At 47.3% G+C, this 21,207-nt stretch overlaps 1 protein-coding gene across 2 annotated transcripts in view; it reads left to right on the top strand.

Moving 5' to 3' along the window:
- The window catches only part of CLIC1 (chloride intracellular channel 1), a 45,729-nt gene extending 29,460 nt beyond the window's left edge, over nucleotides 1–16,269 (top strand). For both annotated transcript variants that reach the window (XM_048490760.1, XM_048490761.1), the window contains 5 exons: nucleotides 8,509–8,618; nucleotides 8,735–8,860; nucleotides 9,277–9,383; nucleotides 10,994–11,175; nucleotides 14,305–16,269. In XM_048490760.1, the coding sequence (XP_048346717.1) occupies nucleotides 8,509–8,618; nucleotides 8,735–8,860; nucleotides 9,277–9,383; nucleotides 10,994–11,175; nucleotides 14,305–14,466 (687 nt within the window). In that variant the 3' untranslated portion in view covers nucleotides 14,467–16,269. The remainder of the gene's footprint in view (nucleotides 1–8,508; nucleotides 8,619–8,734; nucleotides 8,861–9,276; nucleotides 9,384–10,993; nucleotides 11,176–14,304) is intronic.
- Nucleotides 16,270–21,207: the final 4,938 nt, after the last annotated feature.

Raw genomic sequence — 21,207 nt, 5'->3', positions numbered from 1 at the left:
AAGAGCGAGTCGACTGGGTATTTAGGGGATTCCCTTGAAGAGGGCTTGTGTAGTGTTAATATTCGTGATGACGTGGTACTGTCTTTGGAGAGAAGTCAAATATCCGTGAGCGGAATGGACGTTCAATTCAAGAATATATGAAGACATTAAGTTATTTTGAATCTCTCCCTCTGCTAGCTTTCAAACTAACTTAGTTAGTTTGAATCTCTCCCTCTGTTAGGAGCAGCAGTGGCGTAGGAGGTTAAGAGCTTGTGTATCTAATCTGGAGGAACCAGGTTTGATTCTCCGCTCTGCCGCCTGAGCTGTGGAGGCTTATCTGGGGAATTCAGATTAGCCTGTGCACTCCCACACACGCCCGCTGGGTGACCTTGGGCTAGTCACAGTTTCTCGGAGCTCTCTCAGCCCCAACCACCTCACAGGGTGTTTGTTGTGAGGGGGGAAGGGAAAGGAGATTGTAAGCCCCTTTGAGTCTCCTGCAGGAGAGAAAGGGGGGATATAAATCCAAACTCCTCCTCCTCCTCCTCCTCCTCCTCTTCTTTTTCTTCTTCTTCTTCTTCCAATTGGAATAGATAAAGTAATTATAGGAATCTGAAGGGGAAATAGAAAGTAGGGAGGGAGGGAAATATGGGAAGGAGGGAGGCAATATAGGATGTTTTGGTTGGGGGGGTTGAGAGAGATAGACAATTAGATATGTTTGTAATATGTTAACAATTGTAAACAGTTTTGGGTTTCTCTCCTTACTTATGTTATTATTTAAAATCAATCAATATAATTATATAAAAAAGAAATAATACACTACCATACGGTATATTGCTTTTTTAATACTTTAAACAGTCTATTTGAATCTAGAGTCGGGGCGAAGGGGAACTGCACCTGGAATGCGGGCCCCCTGCGTCTTTGCCAAAGCCCCGCCCAGGAATGCCCCACCCCTGGAATGCCCGGCCACGCTCCCATCATGCCCCACCCAGCCCCATCCACGCTACGCCACTGTTTGAATCCCACCACCATCGGAACCTGTTACTAAAATTTTTGAATCCCACCACTGGCTTACACCGGATGTTTGCCCAACCCACCAATGTAAGGGGCATAGCTCTGTGGTGCCCAAATCCAGAACAGACTACTGCTCTGAGGCTTTGCTGGCATTGGAGACCACACCAGTGCCAAGGGCAGCAGACCGGGGGCTTTCCCAGGAGTGAAGCCCGTGTTAATCAGCTTCCAGCAGGCTTGCATCATGGGAATCCCCCCTCCCCGTCTGATTGCAGACTTACACCACCAGAAAGTGTTGTGCAAGTCCTTTTTTCAAAGAGGCTATGAGGGGGGGGGGGGGCTGTTTTGGTTTTGGGCCTTCCCGTGCCAGCTGGCACCCCTTTGGAGGCGATTGCAGGGGTACAGAAGTGGCACTGTCCCTGGCTGCCGTTTCTGGATCGGGCTGCCTGCCACCACGCCAATTGGCTGGACTTTTCCTGGAGAGAGGCTGCCCATGGGAGGATGGAAGGAAAAGCTGAAGAGGGGGAACAAATAAAAGGAGGGTGTCTGGTAAATGGACAAAAAAGAAAATGAAGCAGGAAAAGGCTATGTTGGTTGCCTGGTAAGGGGAAATAGTGAGCGATGTAGGGGGAAATGAGTTGCCTCCTGCAAGACTTTGTGGGTCCCCTTGTTGTTCCATTAAGCTTCAGGATAGGTAGTCAGAGTTCAGTGGTAGAACATACATGCACTGAAAGAAGAGGATCCCAGGTTCAGTTCATGTAATCTCCTGGGAATTTCAGGTAGCAGGTTTTAGGAAAGATCTCTGTCTGGCAGAGATGCTGGAGAGCCCCACCAGTTGAATGGTGTGTATGATGCATTGGTATATGGTCTGCCTTGGTATACAGCAGTGGCGGCGAATCTATGGCATGGGTGCCAGAGGTGGCACTCAGAGCGCTCTCTGTGGGCACGCGCAAACAGAGTTCCCCCCACACACATCTAGGCTGTTCTGGGCCGCTGGGCTCGATTATTAGCATTAAACCTAAGACCTAGTTTTGGAGAAGCAGTGTAGGTCACCCTGTTAAGCGCTGTTAAACCCCACTGATTTTCATGCGAAGAGTCTAAGGCGCAATCCTTTGCCTGGGAGTAAGCTTGGTTGCTGGCAATGGGGCTTGCTTCTGAGTAAACCCTTCTAGGGTTGTGATTCACCCATTGGAAGAGTTGCACGGTTGCGTCAAAGCAAAGCCACTGACTACCACTAAGCTTACTCCCGAGTAACGCACACCTCGGAGCTAACCATTTTTTTCTAAACGAAAACTACCGTATTCAGGTTAAATTGCCGGGTTGGCACTTTATGATAAATAAGTGGGTTTTGGGTTGCAATTTGGGCACTCGGTCTCGAAAAGGTTCGCCATCACTGGTCTACAGGGCCTTCGTATGGGAACTGTGTCACTGTGGCTTTATGTAATCCCGAAGCTGATAATCCTTCCAGACTGATTAATCTTGAGTGAAAGAGTGTGATGCTGCATTTTGTGTCTCATTCACTTCCAAAGATCCCACAGATACCTTTTGACAAGGTAGTTTTTGAACTTGGATATAATTGTAGATTTGCAAGAATAAACACTAGCGTGGCATTTAAGAATAAAACACTTTGATTCCACAGATGGGGAAAACAAAGCCCTCAGATTCTGGTCTCCTCTTCTTCCGTTCAGTCCGTTAGCGTGACTTTTTCCTTGCCCGCTGTGTTGGGAACAGGAACTCATCCTTTTATTTTGGTAAATCTCAGACACTTCTCCCTATGCAGTTTCAGTGGGACAAAATACATTTCTGGATTTTCCCACTTACTGTAACTCCAGGTGATATCCTGTATCTCTTATTTCTGACTTTGCATTACTGAATAAGAAAGTAAAACATGTATGCCATTAGAATTGTTGTTGTACCTTTGCAAAAAATACTCTATGGCCAATCAGAGGCAGAGGACCACTATAATATAATAATTATGTTGATGTATAGTATGTTTTATTTATAGCCGAGAGCTCCCAAAACAGACACAATCCGTTAAAAATTAAGGACTTCTCGCAACTCTTGAGGTGGGAAGACCATTTTGGTTACAACCTCATAAGAACATAAGAACTAGCCTGCTGGATCAGACCAGAGTCCATCTAGTCCAGCAGTCTGCTACTCGCAGTGGCCCACCAGGCGCCTTTGGGAGCTCACGTGCAGGAGGTGAAAGCAATGGCCTTCTGCTGCTGCTGCTCCTGAGCACCTGGTCTGCTAAGGCATTTGCAACCTGAGATCAAGGAGGATCAAGATTGGTAGCCATAGATGGTAGCCATAACCTCCTGGGTGCTCAGCCCATTTGGGTGCCGCCATAGCAACTCAGTATCCCCCAGTATTTCCTGTTAGGTTGGTGGGTTATTGCTCTGGGGTCGAAAAATGTGTGTTGGCTACCCCTCAATCCACCAGAGGCAATAAATTTCCTTGAGGAGAAGCATCTTGTTCTCATAACTATACATGGTTGCTGTAGGCCTCTAATAGCTTGTCTGTCTCCATAGCAACAGACTGCCGCTTGGTTTCCAAGGCTGAGGTCCTCCACTCCCTGGTAACTGTTGCCAAGAGGGGAGTTCCCTGTTCTTTCAGCCACCAACTGTTTAATGTAACCCATGTCATATAGCAGTGGTGGCGAACCTATGGCACGGGTGCCAGAGGTGGCACTCAGAGCCCTCTCTGTGGGCATGCGCAAACAGAGTCTCTTCCCCCCCACACACACACACACATCTAGGCTGGCCTGGGCCGCTGGGCTCGATTATTAACATTAAACCTAAGACCTAGTTTTGGGGAAGCAGTGTAGGTAACCTTGTTAAGTGCTGTTAAACTCCACTGATTTTCATGCAAAGAACTAAAGTGCGATCCTTTACCTGGGAGTAATCTCAGTTGCTGGCAATGGGGCTTGCTTCTGAGTAAACCCTCCTAGGGTCATGATTCACCCGTTGGAAGAGTTGCACGGTTGCTTCAAAGCAAAGCCATCGACTACCACCAACCTTTACTCCTGAGTAACGCACGCCTCGGAGCCAACCATTTTTCTAAACTAAAACCTCAGTATTCAGGTTAAATTGCCGTGTTGGCACTTTGTGATAAATAAGTGGGTTTTGGGTTGCAATTTGGGCACTTGCCCTCGAAAAGGTTCGCCATCACTGTCATATAGGTTACATAAAGAAAAATTGGTGCCCGAACAGGGGCCAAGTTCCGGAGGGCGTACACTTTCATTTTGGCTTTGTGTGACTGGATGTTTCTGAAGAGGCCGATGACAAGGGAACAGACTTTGCGGGACTCATCGTCGAAGAGGGGCAGCACTTCCAGGGGTCAGGGAGGTGACCCTCAGCTCAGGGAGGTGACCTTCACCAGCTTGAGCACCTTCACAGTCACCTCCCAGTCTGGGTTCCCCTTCCGCACGTGCAAAATAATGTGCTTTCAAACCACTTTCACAACTGTTTGCAAGTGGATTTTGCCATTCCGCACAGCTTCAACGAGCACTGAAAGCAGTTTGAAAGTGCATTATTCTGCGTGTACGGAATGAGCCTGGCTCCTGAAATCTTTTCTGAATTTCTGGTGAAAGAATCGGCAGCTTCGTCCCCTGGTCTGGATAGTTGGCCGGGTGGATCGTGCCATCCAGAGCAAGTGAGCGAAAGACGGCCTTGCGGGCGGCGAGCTGCTGGCCGAGGTGGTGAAGGAGGTCTTTGTCTCGCATGGAGTCAGTGTCAGAGCTCCGGAGAGACTCGGCAAATAAGACCATGGCGGTGACGTGTGCATTTCTATCTGGGCCATCGAGCACGGCCATGACGTGTTCCACCATCCATTTGTGCTTCAGTGGACTGGTCCTGACAGTCACTCAAGTAAAGAGTGACACTCCTTGGTGGAAAGTCTCTCCTCTGGAAAGAAGCTCCCAGCATCCCGTCTTCTTGATCAAGGAGCTTTTGCTCCCACAGATGACATGTTGCCGAACAGCTCGCAGAGTAGCAGCGGCTGACCTTGCGACGCTCAAAGAAGCAGATTCGGTGCTCTGTGAGATTTACGTCTTCACGCTCATGTTATTCTTTGCCCATGAAAGTCAGGGTCCTGAGCACTTCTTGCTGAGCCAAGGGATCAGTGATGGATTCCATGAGTTGATCTGACCTGCAATAGGAACAACTTGATAGGCAGAGGTTAGGGCTGTTGACTCTGGATTGGGAAATCCCTACAAGGTTGGGGCTGGGTCTCGGAGAGGGTGGGGTTTGGGGAGGAGAGGGATTTCAGTGGGGAATAACCCCGCAAAGCCCACCCTCCAAAGCATCCATTTCCTCCAGGGAAATTGATCCTTGTATCTGGAAATCAGTTGTAATTCTAGGGCAGGGGTAGGGAACCTGCGGCTCTCCAGATGTTCAGGAACTACAATTCCCATCAGCCTCTACCAGCATGGCCAATTGGCCATGCTGACAGAAGCTGATGGGAATTGTAGTTCCTGAACATCTGGAGAGCCGCAGGTTCCCTACCCCTGTTCTAGGGGATCCCCCAATACGCCCCCTAGAGGTGGGCAACCCCAGCAGGGGTGGAGAGAATCTTCACTTTATAGAGTCCTACTCGGTCAGAGCTGAACTATATTTCCCCACTATAGGAGTGCCTGTGGGTTTGGATCTGGACTAAAATTTGCACTCGTGGAATAGAACTTTCCTGGCTCTTCCCGTCGACTGCAGCCAATGATCTCTGTGAAAAGATGCTTCTGGAGGGTAGGGGACCCAGGGAAAATGGTGGGAATGGTCAGTTTAGTCTGGATCCAGGTGTCATCACTGCAAGAGTGCTACCTGATGACCATGAGAACCAACTGCTCAGTTCCTTGGAGTAGCCATGGTGCTTTGGTGACAGCCATTACGGTGACCTTTCATAGTTTGTTGCTCCCCTCTAGTGGTTTTAGGCAGTACTGCATCTCCTTTCCTGTAGATCTGTGTTTCCCAACCTTTTCGATGTTCCGGTACCCTTGACCTCGCTCTTCATATCTCACAGTACCCCATGGGTGGTATGCTCCTGACCTGGACAGCCCAAGGTAGCTCATCTCGTCAGATCTTGGAAGCTAAGAAGGACCAGTTCTGGTCAGCATTTGGATGGGAGACTACCAAAGAAGCCCAGGGTCGCCGCCAATGGCAAACTGAATAGCTCTTGCCTTGAAAACACTGTGGAGTTTCCATAAATTAGCTGTGACTTTATGGCAAAAAAGAGAACCTTCTCACATTGCTTGCCTCAGCTTATCTTTATACCAAAGGAAGTGTTGACAGGACAAAAGAGAACAGGCAGGAGTCTTTGGAGAGATAAACACTGAGTTGATGGTATAAAGAAGAAGAGTTTGGATTTATATCCCCCCTTTCTCTCCTGCAGGAGACTCAAAGGGGCTGACAATCTCCTTGCCCTTCCCCCCTCACAACAAACACCCTGTGAGGTAGGTGGGGCTGAGAGAGCTCCGAGAAGCTGTGACTAGCCCAAGGTCACCCAGCTGGCGTGTTTGGGAGTGCACAGGCTAATCTGAATTCCCCAGATAAGCCTCCACAGCTCAAGCGGCAGAGCGGGGAATCAAACCCGGTTCCTCCAGATCAGAGTGCACCTGCTCTTAGCCACTACGCCACTGCATAAAGACCCTGTGATGGGACACCTTGGAAGAGAAGGACACGTGGGTGGGATGAGACAAGGTTGTGGAGAACTTTAGAACAGCAGTTCTCAACCTGGGGGTCGGGACCCCTTTGGGGGTCGAACAACCGTTTTCAGGGGTCGCCTAAGACTCTCTGCATCAGTGCTCTCCATCTGTAAAATGGATAAAAGTTAGGGTTGGGGGTCACCACAACGTGAGGAACTGTATTAAAGGGTCGCGGCATTAGGAAGGTTGAGGACCACTGCTTTAGAGCATTCATGTGGTGTGTTTTATTTATTTAATAAATATTTAGGAGCAGCAGTGGCGTAGGAGGTTAAGAGCTCATGTATCTAATCTGGAGGAACCACTTGAGCTGCCGCTTGAGCTCTGCCGCTTGAGCTGTGGAGGCTTCTCTGGGGAATTCAGATTAGCCTGTGCACTCCCACACACGCCAGCTGGGTGACCTTGGGCTAGTCACAGCTTCTCGGAGCTCTCTCAGCCCCACCCACCTCACAGGGTGTTTGTTGTGAGGGGGGAAGGGCAAGGAGATTGTAAGCCCCTTTGAGTCTCCTGCAGGAGAGAAAGAGGAGATATAAATCCAAACTTTTCTTCTACGTCTTCTTCTAATTTGTACCCTGCTCTTTCAAGAAGCTTAGTGGGGTATATCCAGTCCTGCCCCCCCCCCCCACCACCTTATCCCCTCACCACAACCAGGTGAGATTGGTTAGAATAAGGAAGCTACTAGACACTTAGTAAGAAATAGTTTAAGGAAGGCGGTCACATTGGTACGCAGTAGAAGAGCTAGATTCAAGTCCAGAAACACTTGAGAGACCAACGAGATTTTTGAGATACAGACTTTTAAGAGTCAGAGCTCCCTTTGACAATGTGATTCTTCAGAGCTTATACTCCCCGAATCTATTGGTCTCCTAGGGCTTGAATCTATTTAGTGATCAATAGCCAAATAGACACCAGATCTGCCCAGCAGGTTCAAATTCTGTGCTCAAAGCATGCATGCCCATGTGAGCAAAAACAGCGTAAATCCCATTAAAAATACAAAAAAAAATCAAACCCATTAAAACTAGAGCTAAAATACATATAAAAACATGACAATAATAATTAAAACGTTGAACAAGGAGGAGGGAATTCTGAGGGAATGTCAAACAAAACAACAAAGTACTAGCTTGTACCATGTTTCTCTGAAAATAAGACAGTGTCTTATATTAATTTTTGCTCCCAAAGATGTGCTATGTCTCATTTTCAGGGGACGTCTTATTTTTCCGCTCCACAGCTGCATGCTGTGGTGTTCTGTTCGACGGGCATGCTTCCAAAGAAAAACTTTGCTACGTCTTACTTTCGGGGGATGTTTTATATTTAGCACTCCAGCAAAACCTCTATTACTATGATTGGTGTTTGGAATATGCTGCCACAGGAGGTGGTGATGGCCACTCACCTGGATAGCTTTAAAAAGGGCTTGGACAGATTTATGGAGAAGTCGATGTATGGCTACCAATCTTGATCCTCCTTGATCTCAGATTGCAAATGCCTTAGCAGACCAGGTGCTCGGGGGGAGCAGCAGCAGCAGAAGGCCATTGCTTTCACATCCTGCACATGAGCTCCCAAAGGCACCTGGTGGGCCACTGCAAGTAGCAGAGTGCTGGACTAGATGGACTCTGGTCTGATCCAGCAGGCTAGTTCTTATGTTCTTATTACGTCTTATTCTCAGGGGATGTCTTGTTTTCGGAGAAACAGAGTAGTAAAGTCACATCAGAGGAATGGAGTCTGGTCTCCAATCTCTGTGAACCTGAAGCGAAGGAGATCAGCTTGATTTGGTTTTCAGTGAATGATGGGACATGGTTTGGTAACGTCTGCGCCCCTGTGTTTTGTTTTCGTAGGCTGGCAGTGATGGAGCCAAAATTGGGAACTGCCCCTTCTCTCAGCGGCTCTTCATGGTCCTTTGGCTCAAGGGAGTGACCTTCAATGTCACCACAGTGGACACCAAAAGGTAGGTGAAGTGCTACTGATTCTGACCAGGACTTTCCCTCCTTGTCTCACAACTGTCTCCCTTATCCCGTTAGTTTTGCCTATTTCAACTCAGCTGCTCCCCTTTTCCCCTTGTAGGAGGACTGAGACGGTGCAGAAGCTGTGTCCTGGAGGTCAGCTGCCGTTCTTGATGTACGGCCACGAGGTCCACACAGACACCAACAAGATCGAGGAGTTTCTGGAAGAGGTTCTGTGCCCTCCCAGGTATGAGCTCCCTGAAGCCATGGGGCTGACTGGAACAGGGGCGTAACGAGGCAAACTGTAGCCCTGGGCAAAACCTGAGTTGGATGCCCGCCCTCATGGGCGGCCACTCCACCGCAACCAACTTTTTTGCACCAGGACATTGGTGCCTGCAGGGGGTGCATTTTTAGACATATCAGCACCAAAATTTTGGTGCTGCTAGCCTAAAAACTGCGCCCCTGCAGGCCAAAAATGGAAAACCCCTAAAAATACCCAAAAACAAACCTTGCATTTTGATGTCCCCCACAAGGTGGTGCCCTGGGCAGCTGCCCACCTTGCCCGATGGGCATTACGCCTCTGGACTGGAAGAGGGGAATTTCTTCCAGGAGGGGCTGGGGATGAGGTTTCTTAACAGTGAATGTTGATGCCCTTTTCCACAGGTACCCCAGACTGGCTGCTCGCAACCCAGAGTCCAACACAGCTGGGCTTGATGTCTTTGCCAGGTTTTCTGGCTACATCAAGAACTCAAATCCAGCCCTTGACTGCAGTGAGTATCTCGTCGTTCATCAAATCCTCACGGACAGCCTCTGGTCTCACTTTCAATTTCTGAACTGTACCTACCCCTCCGTTCCCTTACCTTGACTCCCACATCCTTGGTTTATCACTGGCTCCCTCCCACCATGCATTTCAGCTCTTGCTTTCCATTGGCTAGCCGCTTCTTCCTCCTCCACCCTGCCTTTTCTGATTCTAAATTTGTTCTGGTTTTCATTGGCTGTTAAATGACACTTTCTGATCATCTGCTTTTGTCCCTTCTTTCTCATTGGTTGCTGTCCAGCACTCTGGGCGTTCTTATTGGTTTCTTCCACCTCTTTCCACCTTTATCCGAGGAGTTTCAGAGCGGTTCTCTTGAAGCCTCATTCTCCTTCTCCTTCTTTGGGGAACAGTGGGATTTTAATAAGTAAAAAAATGGGCTGACTGCATTCTTCCTTTCACATAATTAGCACTGCAGCCCTTCTCATTGTTCAACTGCTTCATTTTCCCATTTGCTATCTTCTCCCCATTTTTGAGAGGAGGTGGGTCTTTTCCCACCCAGGCTATCCCAATCAAATCAGATCTCAGAAGCTAAGTAGTAGTGTTGGCCCTGGTTAGTAGGTAGGATAGACCAAGACACTCAGGCAGTGGTAAACCACCACCTCTATTTAGCTCTTACCTTGAAAACCCTATGGGTCACCATAAGTTAGCTGTGACTTGATGGCATTTCCCACCACCTGGTCTTTTCCTGGTGCTGTTACTGGTTTTCTCTCTTAATTCTTTACTCTCATCGATCCCATAAGAACATAAGAACAAGCCAGCTGGATCAGACCAGAGTCCATCTAGTCCAGCTCTCTGCTACTCGCAGTGGCCCACCAGGTGCCTTTGGGAGCTCACGTGCTGTACTGATGTGAAAGCAATGGCCTTCTGCGGCTGCTGCTCCCGAGCACCTGGACCGTTAAGGCATTTGCAATCTCAGATCAAAGAGGATCAAGATTGGTAACCATAAATCGACTTCTCCTCCATAAATCTGTCCAATCCCTTTTAAAGCTATCCAGGTTAGTGGCCATCACCACCTCCTGTGGCAGCATATTCCAAACACCAATCACACGTTGCGTGAAGAAGTGTTTCCTTTTATTAGTCCTAATTCTTCCCCCCAGCATTTTCAATGGATGCCCCCTGGTTCTAGTATTGTGAGAAAGAGAGAAAAATTTCTCTCTGTCAACATTTTCAACCCCATGCATAATTTTACAGACTTCAATCATATCCCCCCTCAGACGTCTCCTCTCCAAACTAGAGTGTCCCAAACGCTGCAGCCTCTCCTCATAAGGAAGGTGCTCCAGTCCCTCAATCATCCTCATTGCCCTTCTCTGCACTTTTTCTATCTCTTCAATATCCTTTTTGAGATGTGGCAACCAGAACTGAACTCAGTACTCCAAGTGCGGTCAGTACCCATCATTCTCTTACCTTGGCTCGGTTTGTTCTCTTCATCCTTCCTTGAACCCCATTGGCTCCCTTTCTACCTCAGTTGTCATCTCCTAGATATGTGTGTTGTATTCCTTGGATTTTCATTGGTCCCACATGTTCCTTCTCCTCCCTGCCCCCCAACTTTCCCTCATCCCCTAGACCTTGAGAAAGGTTTGCTGAAGGCTCTGAAGGTGCTGGACAACTATTTGATGACGCCGCTCCCTGAGGAGGTGGACGAGAACAGTGCTGAGGACGAGGGCCAGTCGAACCGCAAATTCCTCGACGGGGATGAACTCACACTGGCCGACTGCAACCTGCTGCCGAAGCTTCACATTGTCAAGGTGACGTCCTGTTCTTGAGTCTGTGGTGCGATGGATGAGGAGTTCTGGCATTTTCAGTCTCAAGTCAGGTGGAAGGAGCTTTCAGAAGTTGAGCTGGGAAAAGGAGATCTTGTGGAGGAGGCCACCCCTCCCCTTCCGGGCTCGGGGCAGCTTACAACATAATTTTAAAAGTTCATAAGCATGTTGAAGCAGCGGATTTACTCGGAGTAGACCACCTTGTAGGACGCAATGTAGACAAGAACTGACAGACGCACAGTCACCAGTGCAGTTCTATTTATTGCTATCTACTGACAAAGTGCTTCGCCAGACCACAGGTGTCTCTAGGCCAGGGGGTCTTCAAACTATGGCCCTCCAGATGTTCATAGACTACAATTCCCATGAGCCCTACCACTTGGCCATGCTGGCAGGGGCTGATGGGAACTGTAGTCCATGAACATCTGGAGGGCCATAGTTTGAAGACCCCTGCTCTAGGCACCCACCACACTGCTGTCTGTGCTAACTATATACAAAAATGGTACCAATCAGGTACCCTCGCCTTATCAGGTTTGCACACGGTACAAGCTGTGCACTCGGTCCTAATCTGCACACGGCACCTGCTAGAAGGAGGGTCCAGATGTCATTTAGATTTTGCTCATCTAAACATTTACACATGTTCTGACACCCCTTCCAAAATCGGCATAACAGCATGTAGATTATTTACAACATTGACAGACACCACATTTAGCTGTTCACACAGTAGATCGCATTTGTCTTTCGAAGTAGGTTTCGTTAATGCATCAGCCACATTTAATTTTGAATCAACATGTTTCAGTTTGATGAACCCACTCTGTACTAGTTCACGTACCTGTTCATGTTTGACACCTATATATTTACACATGTTCTGACAAAGCAAAACACCTAATTGTTTAATGAAAATATTCCAGCAATTCAATCAATGCAGCTAATCCAAGAGCTGCAGCGATCCTATAGGGGTGTAGATAACTCATCAATGTCCCAACTAGTTGGCAGAAAAGATAAGGAGGAGAAGGGAGAAAGCGGGGAGCTAAGGGAGAGAAAAAATGGGAAAAGAAAGGGGGAAAGAAAGGGGTGAAAGGCCAGATGAAAAGATGGCTGCCTCAACTATACACCTGGTGGAACATCTCTGCTTTACAGGTCCTGCAGAATTGCATGGGTTATTGGAATGTCTCACTTCAGGGAGAAATCCCATCTGTGCATCCATCCCATAGTGCCTGCAGCATCATACCATACTTGGCACATGTGAAAATGGTCCTCGCATCCTAGACTGTGTTTTTATACCGTCTCACATCATCTTTGACGCAAAACTGTACAAAATTTGTACAAAATTTGCCTTGGGCCCATGAAAATGGTGCCGTTTTTACAGATTGGTATTTGGGATGGTGAAGTCTTTGCACAATTAACACCTTTGAGAGAGCAGCAGTGGCGTAGTGGTTAAGAGCAGGTGCATTCTAATCTGGAGGAACCGGGTTTGATTCCCCGTTCTGCTGCTTGAGCTGTGGAGGCTTATCTGGGGAATTCAGATTAGCCTGTACACTCCCACACATGCCAGCTGGGTGGCCTTGGGCTAGTCACAGCTTCTCGGAGCTCTCTCAGCCCCACCCACCTCACAGGGTGTTTGTTGTGAGGGGGGAAGGGCAAGGAGATTGTCAGCCCCTTTGAGTCTCCTACAGGAGAGAAAGGGAGGATATAAATCTAAACTTCTTCTTCTTCTTCTTCTTCTTCTCCTCCTCCTCCTCCTCCTCCTCCTCCTCTTCCTCTCTGCCTCTCCCTCTACCCCCCCACCCCCCCAATCTCTGAAATTACTCCCTTGGGTGTTTTTAACACTCCTATTTCCTCCCTTCAAACAACCTTGCTGGAGGGCTGAGGTTGACTTCTAAAATAACAGCCAACCTGGTTAAAACCTGTGTATCCCATGCAGAAAGTCCTTTGCTTCCAAAGGTACAGGGAACTGCTGGAGGTTGACTCGGTGGCAAAGAAAAATGAGCCCTGTAGGACTTTCAGAGGTTCTCTCTTTATCATTGGCTGCTACACATAATCCGTAATGGGATTATCCTGGCGGGCCACTGCGAGTAGCAGAGAGCTGGACTAGATGGACTCTGGTCTGATCCAGTTGGCTTGTTCTTATGTTCTTATGAACCTGAGCATAGAAATGGGAATCTTTGTGACCTTGGCATCAGCTTCACAGAAAGAGAGAGAGAGTCTAGCAGTTCAAATGGCTGAGGGTGACTGGGAAATAGGAGGAAGAGGGGACCGGTGATAGGTGGGGCGGCGGCAGCGGGGGGGGGGGGGGCGGCTAGCAGCCAGTATTCGCCAGAGGCACAGAAGCAGCATGCTGTGCGGAAATGGCTCTTGCAGCTCCATGAGGTTGCTGGAGACACCACATAAAATGGATCCCAGCTTTCCGGTGGCTGTCGTGGCTTTAGCCACCTATGAACAGCAGTGTGGCGGGAAAGGAGATTTTGTGAGCAGTGCAGATAGAAAGATTTGCATCCTTTTGCTCAATGCATCCTGTCAGCTGCATAGAGAGGGTGACGCATTCTGCGAGGGACTTGCGCCCCACCGTCTGGTCCCTGGGGGTCCAGTTCCTGCCATCACCGTCACTCCACTCTTAAAGAGTTCACCAGGAGGAGGAGCAGTGGTGTAGGAGGTTAAGAGCTCGTGTATCTAATCTGGAGAAACCGGGTTTGATTCCCAGCTCTGCCGCCTGAGCTGTGGAGGCTTATCTGGGGAATTCAGATTAGCCTGTGCACTCCCACACACGCCAGCTGGGTGACCTTGGGCTAGTCACAGCTCTTCTGAGCTCTCTCAGCCCCACCCACCTCACAGGGTGTTTGTTGTGAGGGGGGAAGGGCAAGGAGATTGTAAGCCCCTTTGAGTCTCCTGCAGGAGAGAAAGGGGGGATATTAATCCAAACTCTTCTTCTTCTTCTACCAGTAAATGAGTACTTTCATTGCCTGTCTTGGCAGTCCTAAGAGCTAGAAACTTGGTTCTTTAAAGTGAAAGCGGAGAGCCTTAGGATACACTTGTTCCCTTTGTGGAGTCTCCGAATGCATAAAGGCCTGTTTATAAGCACAGTGGATTTTAACACATGTTATTTCTCAATTCCTACAGGTAGTGTGCAAAAAATACCGCGGTTTCGTCATCCCCGAAGAATTCCGCGGCATTCACCGTTACCTCAAGAATGCTTATGCCCGCGAGGAATTTGCCAGCACCTGCCCGGACAATGAAGAAATCGAAATAGCTTATGAGCTGGTTGCCAAAGCTTTGAAATAACAAACTTCAGCAGATGGAAAAGGATTGGGGAGGGGGGGGGCTTCCGTACCAGGATAATGGGGGAGGGGACCATTGGATAATATTTTTATGTACGGGCTTGCGTTTGGGGGTGAGGAATGTCTTGTTTCCCAAGCAGGAACAAACCCATTTTGAATTTAAATGTAAATGAGAATAAAATGCATGTTTTTAAAAACACCACATTTTGTTTTGTACCTCCCCCCCCCCCCCAAAAAAAAAGTAGCCAAAAATAATGTATCAGTTAAAAGCAATTGTAGCCTGTGTTGGGGGTGATTTTCACTACTATAACAGTAAAGCGTTGGACAGTTCAGCAAAAGGGTGGAGCTAAGAAGTAGGGCCGTCGCCATTGGTGTAATAAGCCTTGAAGTGGATTGTGGGTAAAATATTCTGAGGGGTTAATTGAGGGTCAGAGGTGGGTAATGTTTGGCATGCTGGAATCCTGCTCTTGATTTCTAGAGATCACCTTGCTCCAGTTTTTTTTAAAGGGATCTCTGGTATGGGAAAGCAATTTCTCTACCTGAGATCGTGGACAGCCACTTCCCCTCCAAGTAGAATACCAAGTCCCATAGCTCCCCGGTGGCTTGAAAGCCATGTGTGGCTCTTCCGAGCCCCCTTCCCCATTATCTGCCCCATATTTCAGGCAGGTGTGGTTGGCAGGTGGTTCCCCCATTGAAACTGCTGCCCGAGGGATGGGTAACCTGTGAGCCATCCTGAGGCGCAGGCCTGATGCCAGGGATGGAAATCAATGTGGCTGTTTCGGTTGATGGCAACTGCTAACGTGGCTCTCCGCAGCCATGGAGTGAGTGCCACACAAGCCAGATGAGCCTGTGGCGTAAGAGAGCTTTGTGTATTCAGTTTGTTGTGTGACCAGATCTGTGGCTGAGTGTTCGAGCACAATTCTTTCCACACACAAATTCAGTCCTTGGTGAAAAGATCTCAGGAAGTGGGTGTTGCCACAGATACTTTTTCCTGATACCGTCAGTTCTTCTAGGTCAGGATTGTTCAATCTCTGACTCTGTATATGGCAGTATCACATGTTCATATAGCCCCGTGGTGGTGAACCGTTGGCACTCCAGATGTTATGGACTACAATTCCCATCAGCCCCTGCCAGCATGGTCAATTGGCCATGCTGGCAGGGGCTGGTGGGAATTGTAGTTCATAACATCTGGAGTGCCAAAGGTTCGCCACCACTGATATAGCCTGTGGTTGGCTGCCTAGGGTCAGGAGGTTAGAAACGTTCAGAGGTTCATTGGGTTTTGATTGTGTACCGTTGGCCAACGGCCAAATGGCTACCATTGTCGGATGCGCTGTGGAAACCGTTACTGCTGACTAGAATTTGATGCCTTAGTGGGTCTCGAATAGCAGTTTGAAATATTTGGCTGTGGATTTTTTTATCATGAAAAAACTCGAGTTATTTATGTCACGAAAAAACCAAAGATTTCAAAACGTTGCAGATGTGTAGAATGTGGTGTCAACCGGGCTGTGAGGGAATACAGGATCTCCCCTTTTAATTTACTCTCAGCTGTTCTTAACGGTCTCCGCTCTGGAGGCATTTCCGGTCCTCTACAGGCCTTTTCTTAAGGCTCCCCTTTTCTTCAGCTTGATGGGTAAAGAATGTACAAATGATTTCTGTTTAAATTGAGCTGAATTTCAGTTTGACGCTTTGGTTGGTCCTGAATATCAGTTTGAAATGTTTTGAGTATAAATTTTTTCTGTCATGAAAAACTCAGACGTTCTTTACATTGCAATAGAAATTATTAATAAAATTATTATAGTGCTGCCAATTTTTTTCCTTCACTTTGAAAGTTCCTATTCCGCACTAACTGCTTCTTACTACCTGGTGAACCATTTCCTCATTTGTCGTGCGTGCCTTGTAGAATCCAGCTAGAATTCTTCTGAAATTCACTTTTCCTTAAACTGCTTCGACCTGTAAATTGGGATCTGCGAGAGAAGAAATAAAATCTCACATGGTTCTTAAATTTGGCAAAATATGATGATTGAAATGTTTTTTACCAGTGGATTCAGTGATGTAACACTTAGCTAAAGCTGGTTTGCTATTTTCTACCTCTGCATCACAACCCTGGTATTCCTTGAAGGTTGCCCACCCAAATACTAACCAGGGCCAACATGTAACATCAACATTTAACATCACACTTCAAGGTCCTGTTCAGGTTACATTTTCAAGTCCTTATATTTACAGTCTACTGATACTTCCAAGTCCAATTCTTCTTTGCAAGTGGGTTGGCTCCTAAAGACTCCAAGGGCTTGATGAACAGGATTCAACATGATGAAGGTTTCCAGGAGAACTCTCACCCATTACAACCACAAAAAGAACCCTGAAACAATAAACTCCAACATTTACAACATAGCAAAAATAAACAACTACCTTCACAGTAGTTCCCAACAACATTGCAGTTACCTTAAAAAGGTGTTAAGGGCTTATACAATCCAAGGTCCGAGTCTGGTAGCCTTGTCTCCTCCAAACTACATGAGCTCTGCAGCCTTCTGCTGCTTTGAGTCTCCACCCCTCTCTGGGTCAACCCATTCTGAGCATGGGGGTTACACGTGCAATCCCTGAGCCCAGTATCTGATTGAGGATGCCCACCCTTGATTTCAGTTCTGTTTAAAACATTGCTAAAGGCATAGTTTCAAAAGAAGTGACTCATGTAAAGTTAAGATGCATCCAACCAGACTAGAGGCGGAGCTACCTGGGGGATTGGGGGGGCATTGCACCGGGTGCATGCCTGGGAGCAAAAAATCACACACACACACACACACCACAGTGCGCCCCCACCCACTTACCTTAGTGAAACAGTGCAGGCTGGAGAAGTGGCCTGTTCCCTCCAGGCTGAAAATGGCCTGCTGGGAACTACACTTCCCAGGAGACCCTGCGAGCCCCAAGGTCTCATGGGAAGTCTCATGGGAAGTGTCGTTCCCACCAGGCCATTTTCAGCCTGAACGGAACAGGCGGATTCTCCAGTCTGCACTGTTTCACTAAAGTAAGTGTGTGCATGGTGCGGGGGGTCTCATGGGAAGTGTCATTCCCACCAGGCCGTTTTCAGCCTGAACGGAACAGGCGGATTCTCCAGTCTGCACTGTTTCATTAAATAAGTGAGTGCGTGGTGCAGGGGGACAGGGCGCCACGAAGGGTTGGGCAGAAAACAGTGCGCACCGGGCACAGTATGGCCCAGCTATGCCTCTGAACCAGACAGGTAGGTTCCAAAAGCTCTAGAAACTTATTGCTCAAGTATATTATTCCTTTGCAAGGGCAAAATAAAACACACGATCTGTAAAGTCATGATCTAATTTAAGGGCAGATATCCAGTCTCCTGGCTTGTAGGTTCAAGGGGGAAGGCAGGGGAGTGAAGTCAGGAAATCCCATCTGAACGGGGCCTCCTATAAGACCAGCTGCACCCCGACCCTGCCAAATTGATTTGCTAGTTAGACGATAAAAAAATCTGTTGACAATAAAAAAGAACTGAACAATATCTTATTTGATTTTTCATATTAAATATATAATTTAAGAATGATTAAGTCTGATAAAGTTAAGGGCCAATAACATACTTTCAGCTTAACGTATCTCAGGGTGGGTATGTTGACAAAATTGAAGACATAATAATGATGTAAGTCACTCTGGGTTCCTACTGGAAAGAAGAGTGGAGTATAAATCAGGGAAATAAAAATGAATACATAATGCTAAGACCAAGTTACATTTTTCACAAAGCAGTTTATAGTAACCTTTATCGGCATATAGATTGTACCATAACAAACTCATGTTAAATTTATGTTAAAAATATTAAAAACTATATTAAAAACTAAAGCTGTACATTGTTGATTATATTGAGATATATGTCAATGGAGAGAAGTGATTGAGAATCTTCCCTTTGAGGGCTTCCAGCAGATATTATGCAACAACAGCTGTAACTTCAGGATCACAATCGTTCCGTAAAAATGGAATTATTTGAATTTTATTTGCAAATTCTTTTGACTGAATTAAAGCAAAAGGTATATTTCGCCGGGGGCCTCATGCAAACGACAGCCCAGGATTATACGCCGCATGGAGCCCATCATAGTTTATTCCTATAAATAAGAGAATCTGTGTTGAAATCCAAATTTTTGTGCAATATAGTGCCACTAGTCTCCATATACTGAAAAAAAATACTTTGCACCCCCTGCCAAAACTGTAATTCTGTTAAGATATCAATCTCCAGTTATCTGCAGCACAGTCAAAAAGATCTAAGGATCAATATAAAAAAGGCAAACTATTCTGTTTAAGATATCAATCTCCAGTTATCTGCAGCACAGTCAAAAAGATCTAAGGATCAATATAAAAAAGGCAAACTATTCTAGAAAAGTCTTGAATACGACAATCTGCACACTTTGCCCGATCACTGATTGTCTTCTACGAGGGGGAAGTGATTGGAGGGATCAAATAGTGTTATTTTTATATCGATATTTCAATATACTGGAGATCCCTGGCCCCTCAATGATGCGGCTGGCCTGCACTCGGGCCAGGGCCTTTACGGCTCTGGCCCCTGCCTGGTGGAACACTCTCCCTCCAACTGTCCGGGCCCTGCGGGACCTTGGTGACTTCCACAGGGCCTGCAAGACTGAGTTGTTCCACCGGGCTTTTGGAGAAACCAGCCGCTGAGTGTGCCCCCCCCCCCCAGTTTAGGGGCCCAATATCAGCGAGACCCATTATTGAGACTTATGGGTCCCTAATACCATCAGGACCCATCATCTCTCCCTCCTCCTTCTAGGAGGATTAGGTTTAGGTGGGATGCCATCTTAGGATACAACAACTGCTGTTTTTATTATAATTATGGAAGTGATTGCGATGATTTTATGTGGTTTTACGTTGTACACCGCCCAGAGTCCTTCGGGGATGGGGCGGTACATCAAATTAAATAAATAAATTCAATAAATCAATAAATCAATATGAACATCTAAAAATTACGTTACAGTAAAAGTTAAAGCACGCATGCACAATTGCGAACCCACAAAAACAAGCAGAGATCTTCCTCCCCTGGATACAAACAAAAAAGCCAGCCAATGGGCAATAATGCTGAATAATACTGAATATCCCCAGGAACAAATTCTCTTTGGGGTCTTAAGAAGCGTGTGCATAATCAGCCAATGGTTGTTTGGCTACAATAAAGGCTGGAGCCATCCAATAGGGACGCTCACAGTTGTGCCTTCATTTGCATACTAGTCTCTATAAATGGCCATGCCTAGCAGAAGTCCGGTAGCATTTGAAGGCAGGGCCTTGAAGAAAGCAGAGATCAGCATGCCTGCCAGGGACCAAAACAGCAAAACCAGGAGGATGAACAACAAGAAACCTCAGAAGAGGGGTCAAAAGGCCACAAGGAAACAGAAGGGACTCCAACCTAAGAAGCAGAAGAAGCGCCAGGCCACAAACGGGAGGAAGGTGCTGAACCTCTCTTCCCCACAGATTTTAGCCACCAAGATCCTGCAGGACATAAACGTCCGCATGGAAACCAAGGCCAGGGGGCTGATGACGAAGTTGCTGATGGACATGGTGTATGACCACGCATTGAAGGAGATGGCGAGCCAAAGCCAAAACAAGCAGCTGCCCGCCATCGACCCCGCTGAGGTTCAAGCGATTTTTCAGGAGGCTGTGGTCACAGTGCTGGCCAAAGACTCTGCCGAGCCCACCAGCAGTGAGACTCTTCTTGGCCCTGGGGGCAACCCAGAAGCTGCTGCAGCGTAGAGGAACGTCCCTCCTCAAGATGGGAGAGAACCCGTGAAATATCTCTGTAGGATATTCTTAGTCAATCGAGAGTATTTTGGAATCTGCCCTTTGCCGGCCTCCAGCCTCACATCCACAAACCCTCATTTGCAGCATGGTTGGGACACTTCTGAAGGGGATACTCATCACTATGCTGTCGAGCCTCAACTCTCTGGTCAGGGGTGTTCCCTGCATATGAGCTAAGGACCTTCCTTCCCTCCGCTGTCCACCAGAACCAACAGAGGCAAAGCAAAACAAATACCACACAAAAAAGAATGGCTCGTGAGGAGATTTACAAAAAAAAGGATAAAGCAACAGCATTTGTTATCTTTCTCCGCTAATAAATCAGAGGCGGCAGATTTTGTGACTGGATTTTCCCGCATTTGTGTTTTGTTCTGTGGACCAATGTCGCACCAGAAAGCTGTCCAAAGAGGTCTGTTTCTGACGCCTCTTTAAGATTTGTCTGAAATGGGGCAAGACATTGTCATTAAACAAGTTGCAGACACGGCCTGCAACAGCTTTGTCCGGGTGATTTTTCTCCACAAACCCCTGCACCTTACTGCAAATCGATGAAAACCGAGGCAAATCGATGAAAACCGAGACAAATTTTTCACTAAAATCAATGAAAACCGAAACCAATGAAAACCGAAACCGATGAAAACGGAGGTTCCAATGTAGATGGAGGATTTGGCTGGGGAAGAGAACGGGGGGGGGGGGTGTTAAATGGGCGGAGAAAAGAAAAGGGTACATGTTATGTGGAAGAAGAAAACGTCTTGTTTAAGGGCAATAGTTAGAGTTTTCCCCAGCACTGGACAGACCAATGTGATTGGCAAAAATCTTGTGGTACTCTGTGTCTGAGGAAAGGAGCTTTGATTGTCCAAAGCTTAGATCTTGCCGATCTCTAATGTGCTCCTGAACTCAGTGCTACCTGCCCCTCCTTTAATATCCTCCAGACCAGTTGAGGAATCTACCT

Source organism: Sphaerodactylus townsendi, linkage group LG03 (genome assembly GCF_021028975.2).
Source record: "Sphaerodactylus townsendi isolate TG3544 linkage group LG03, MPM_Stown_v2.3, whole genome shotgun sequence".
Classification (NCBI taxonomy): Eukaryota; Metazoa; Chordata; class Lepidosauria; order Squamata; family Sphaerodactylidae; genus Sphaerodactylus; species Sphaerodactylus townsendi.
Note: the sequence above shows the minus strand (reverse complement) of the source record. Positions and strands in the feature narration are given on the sequence as shown.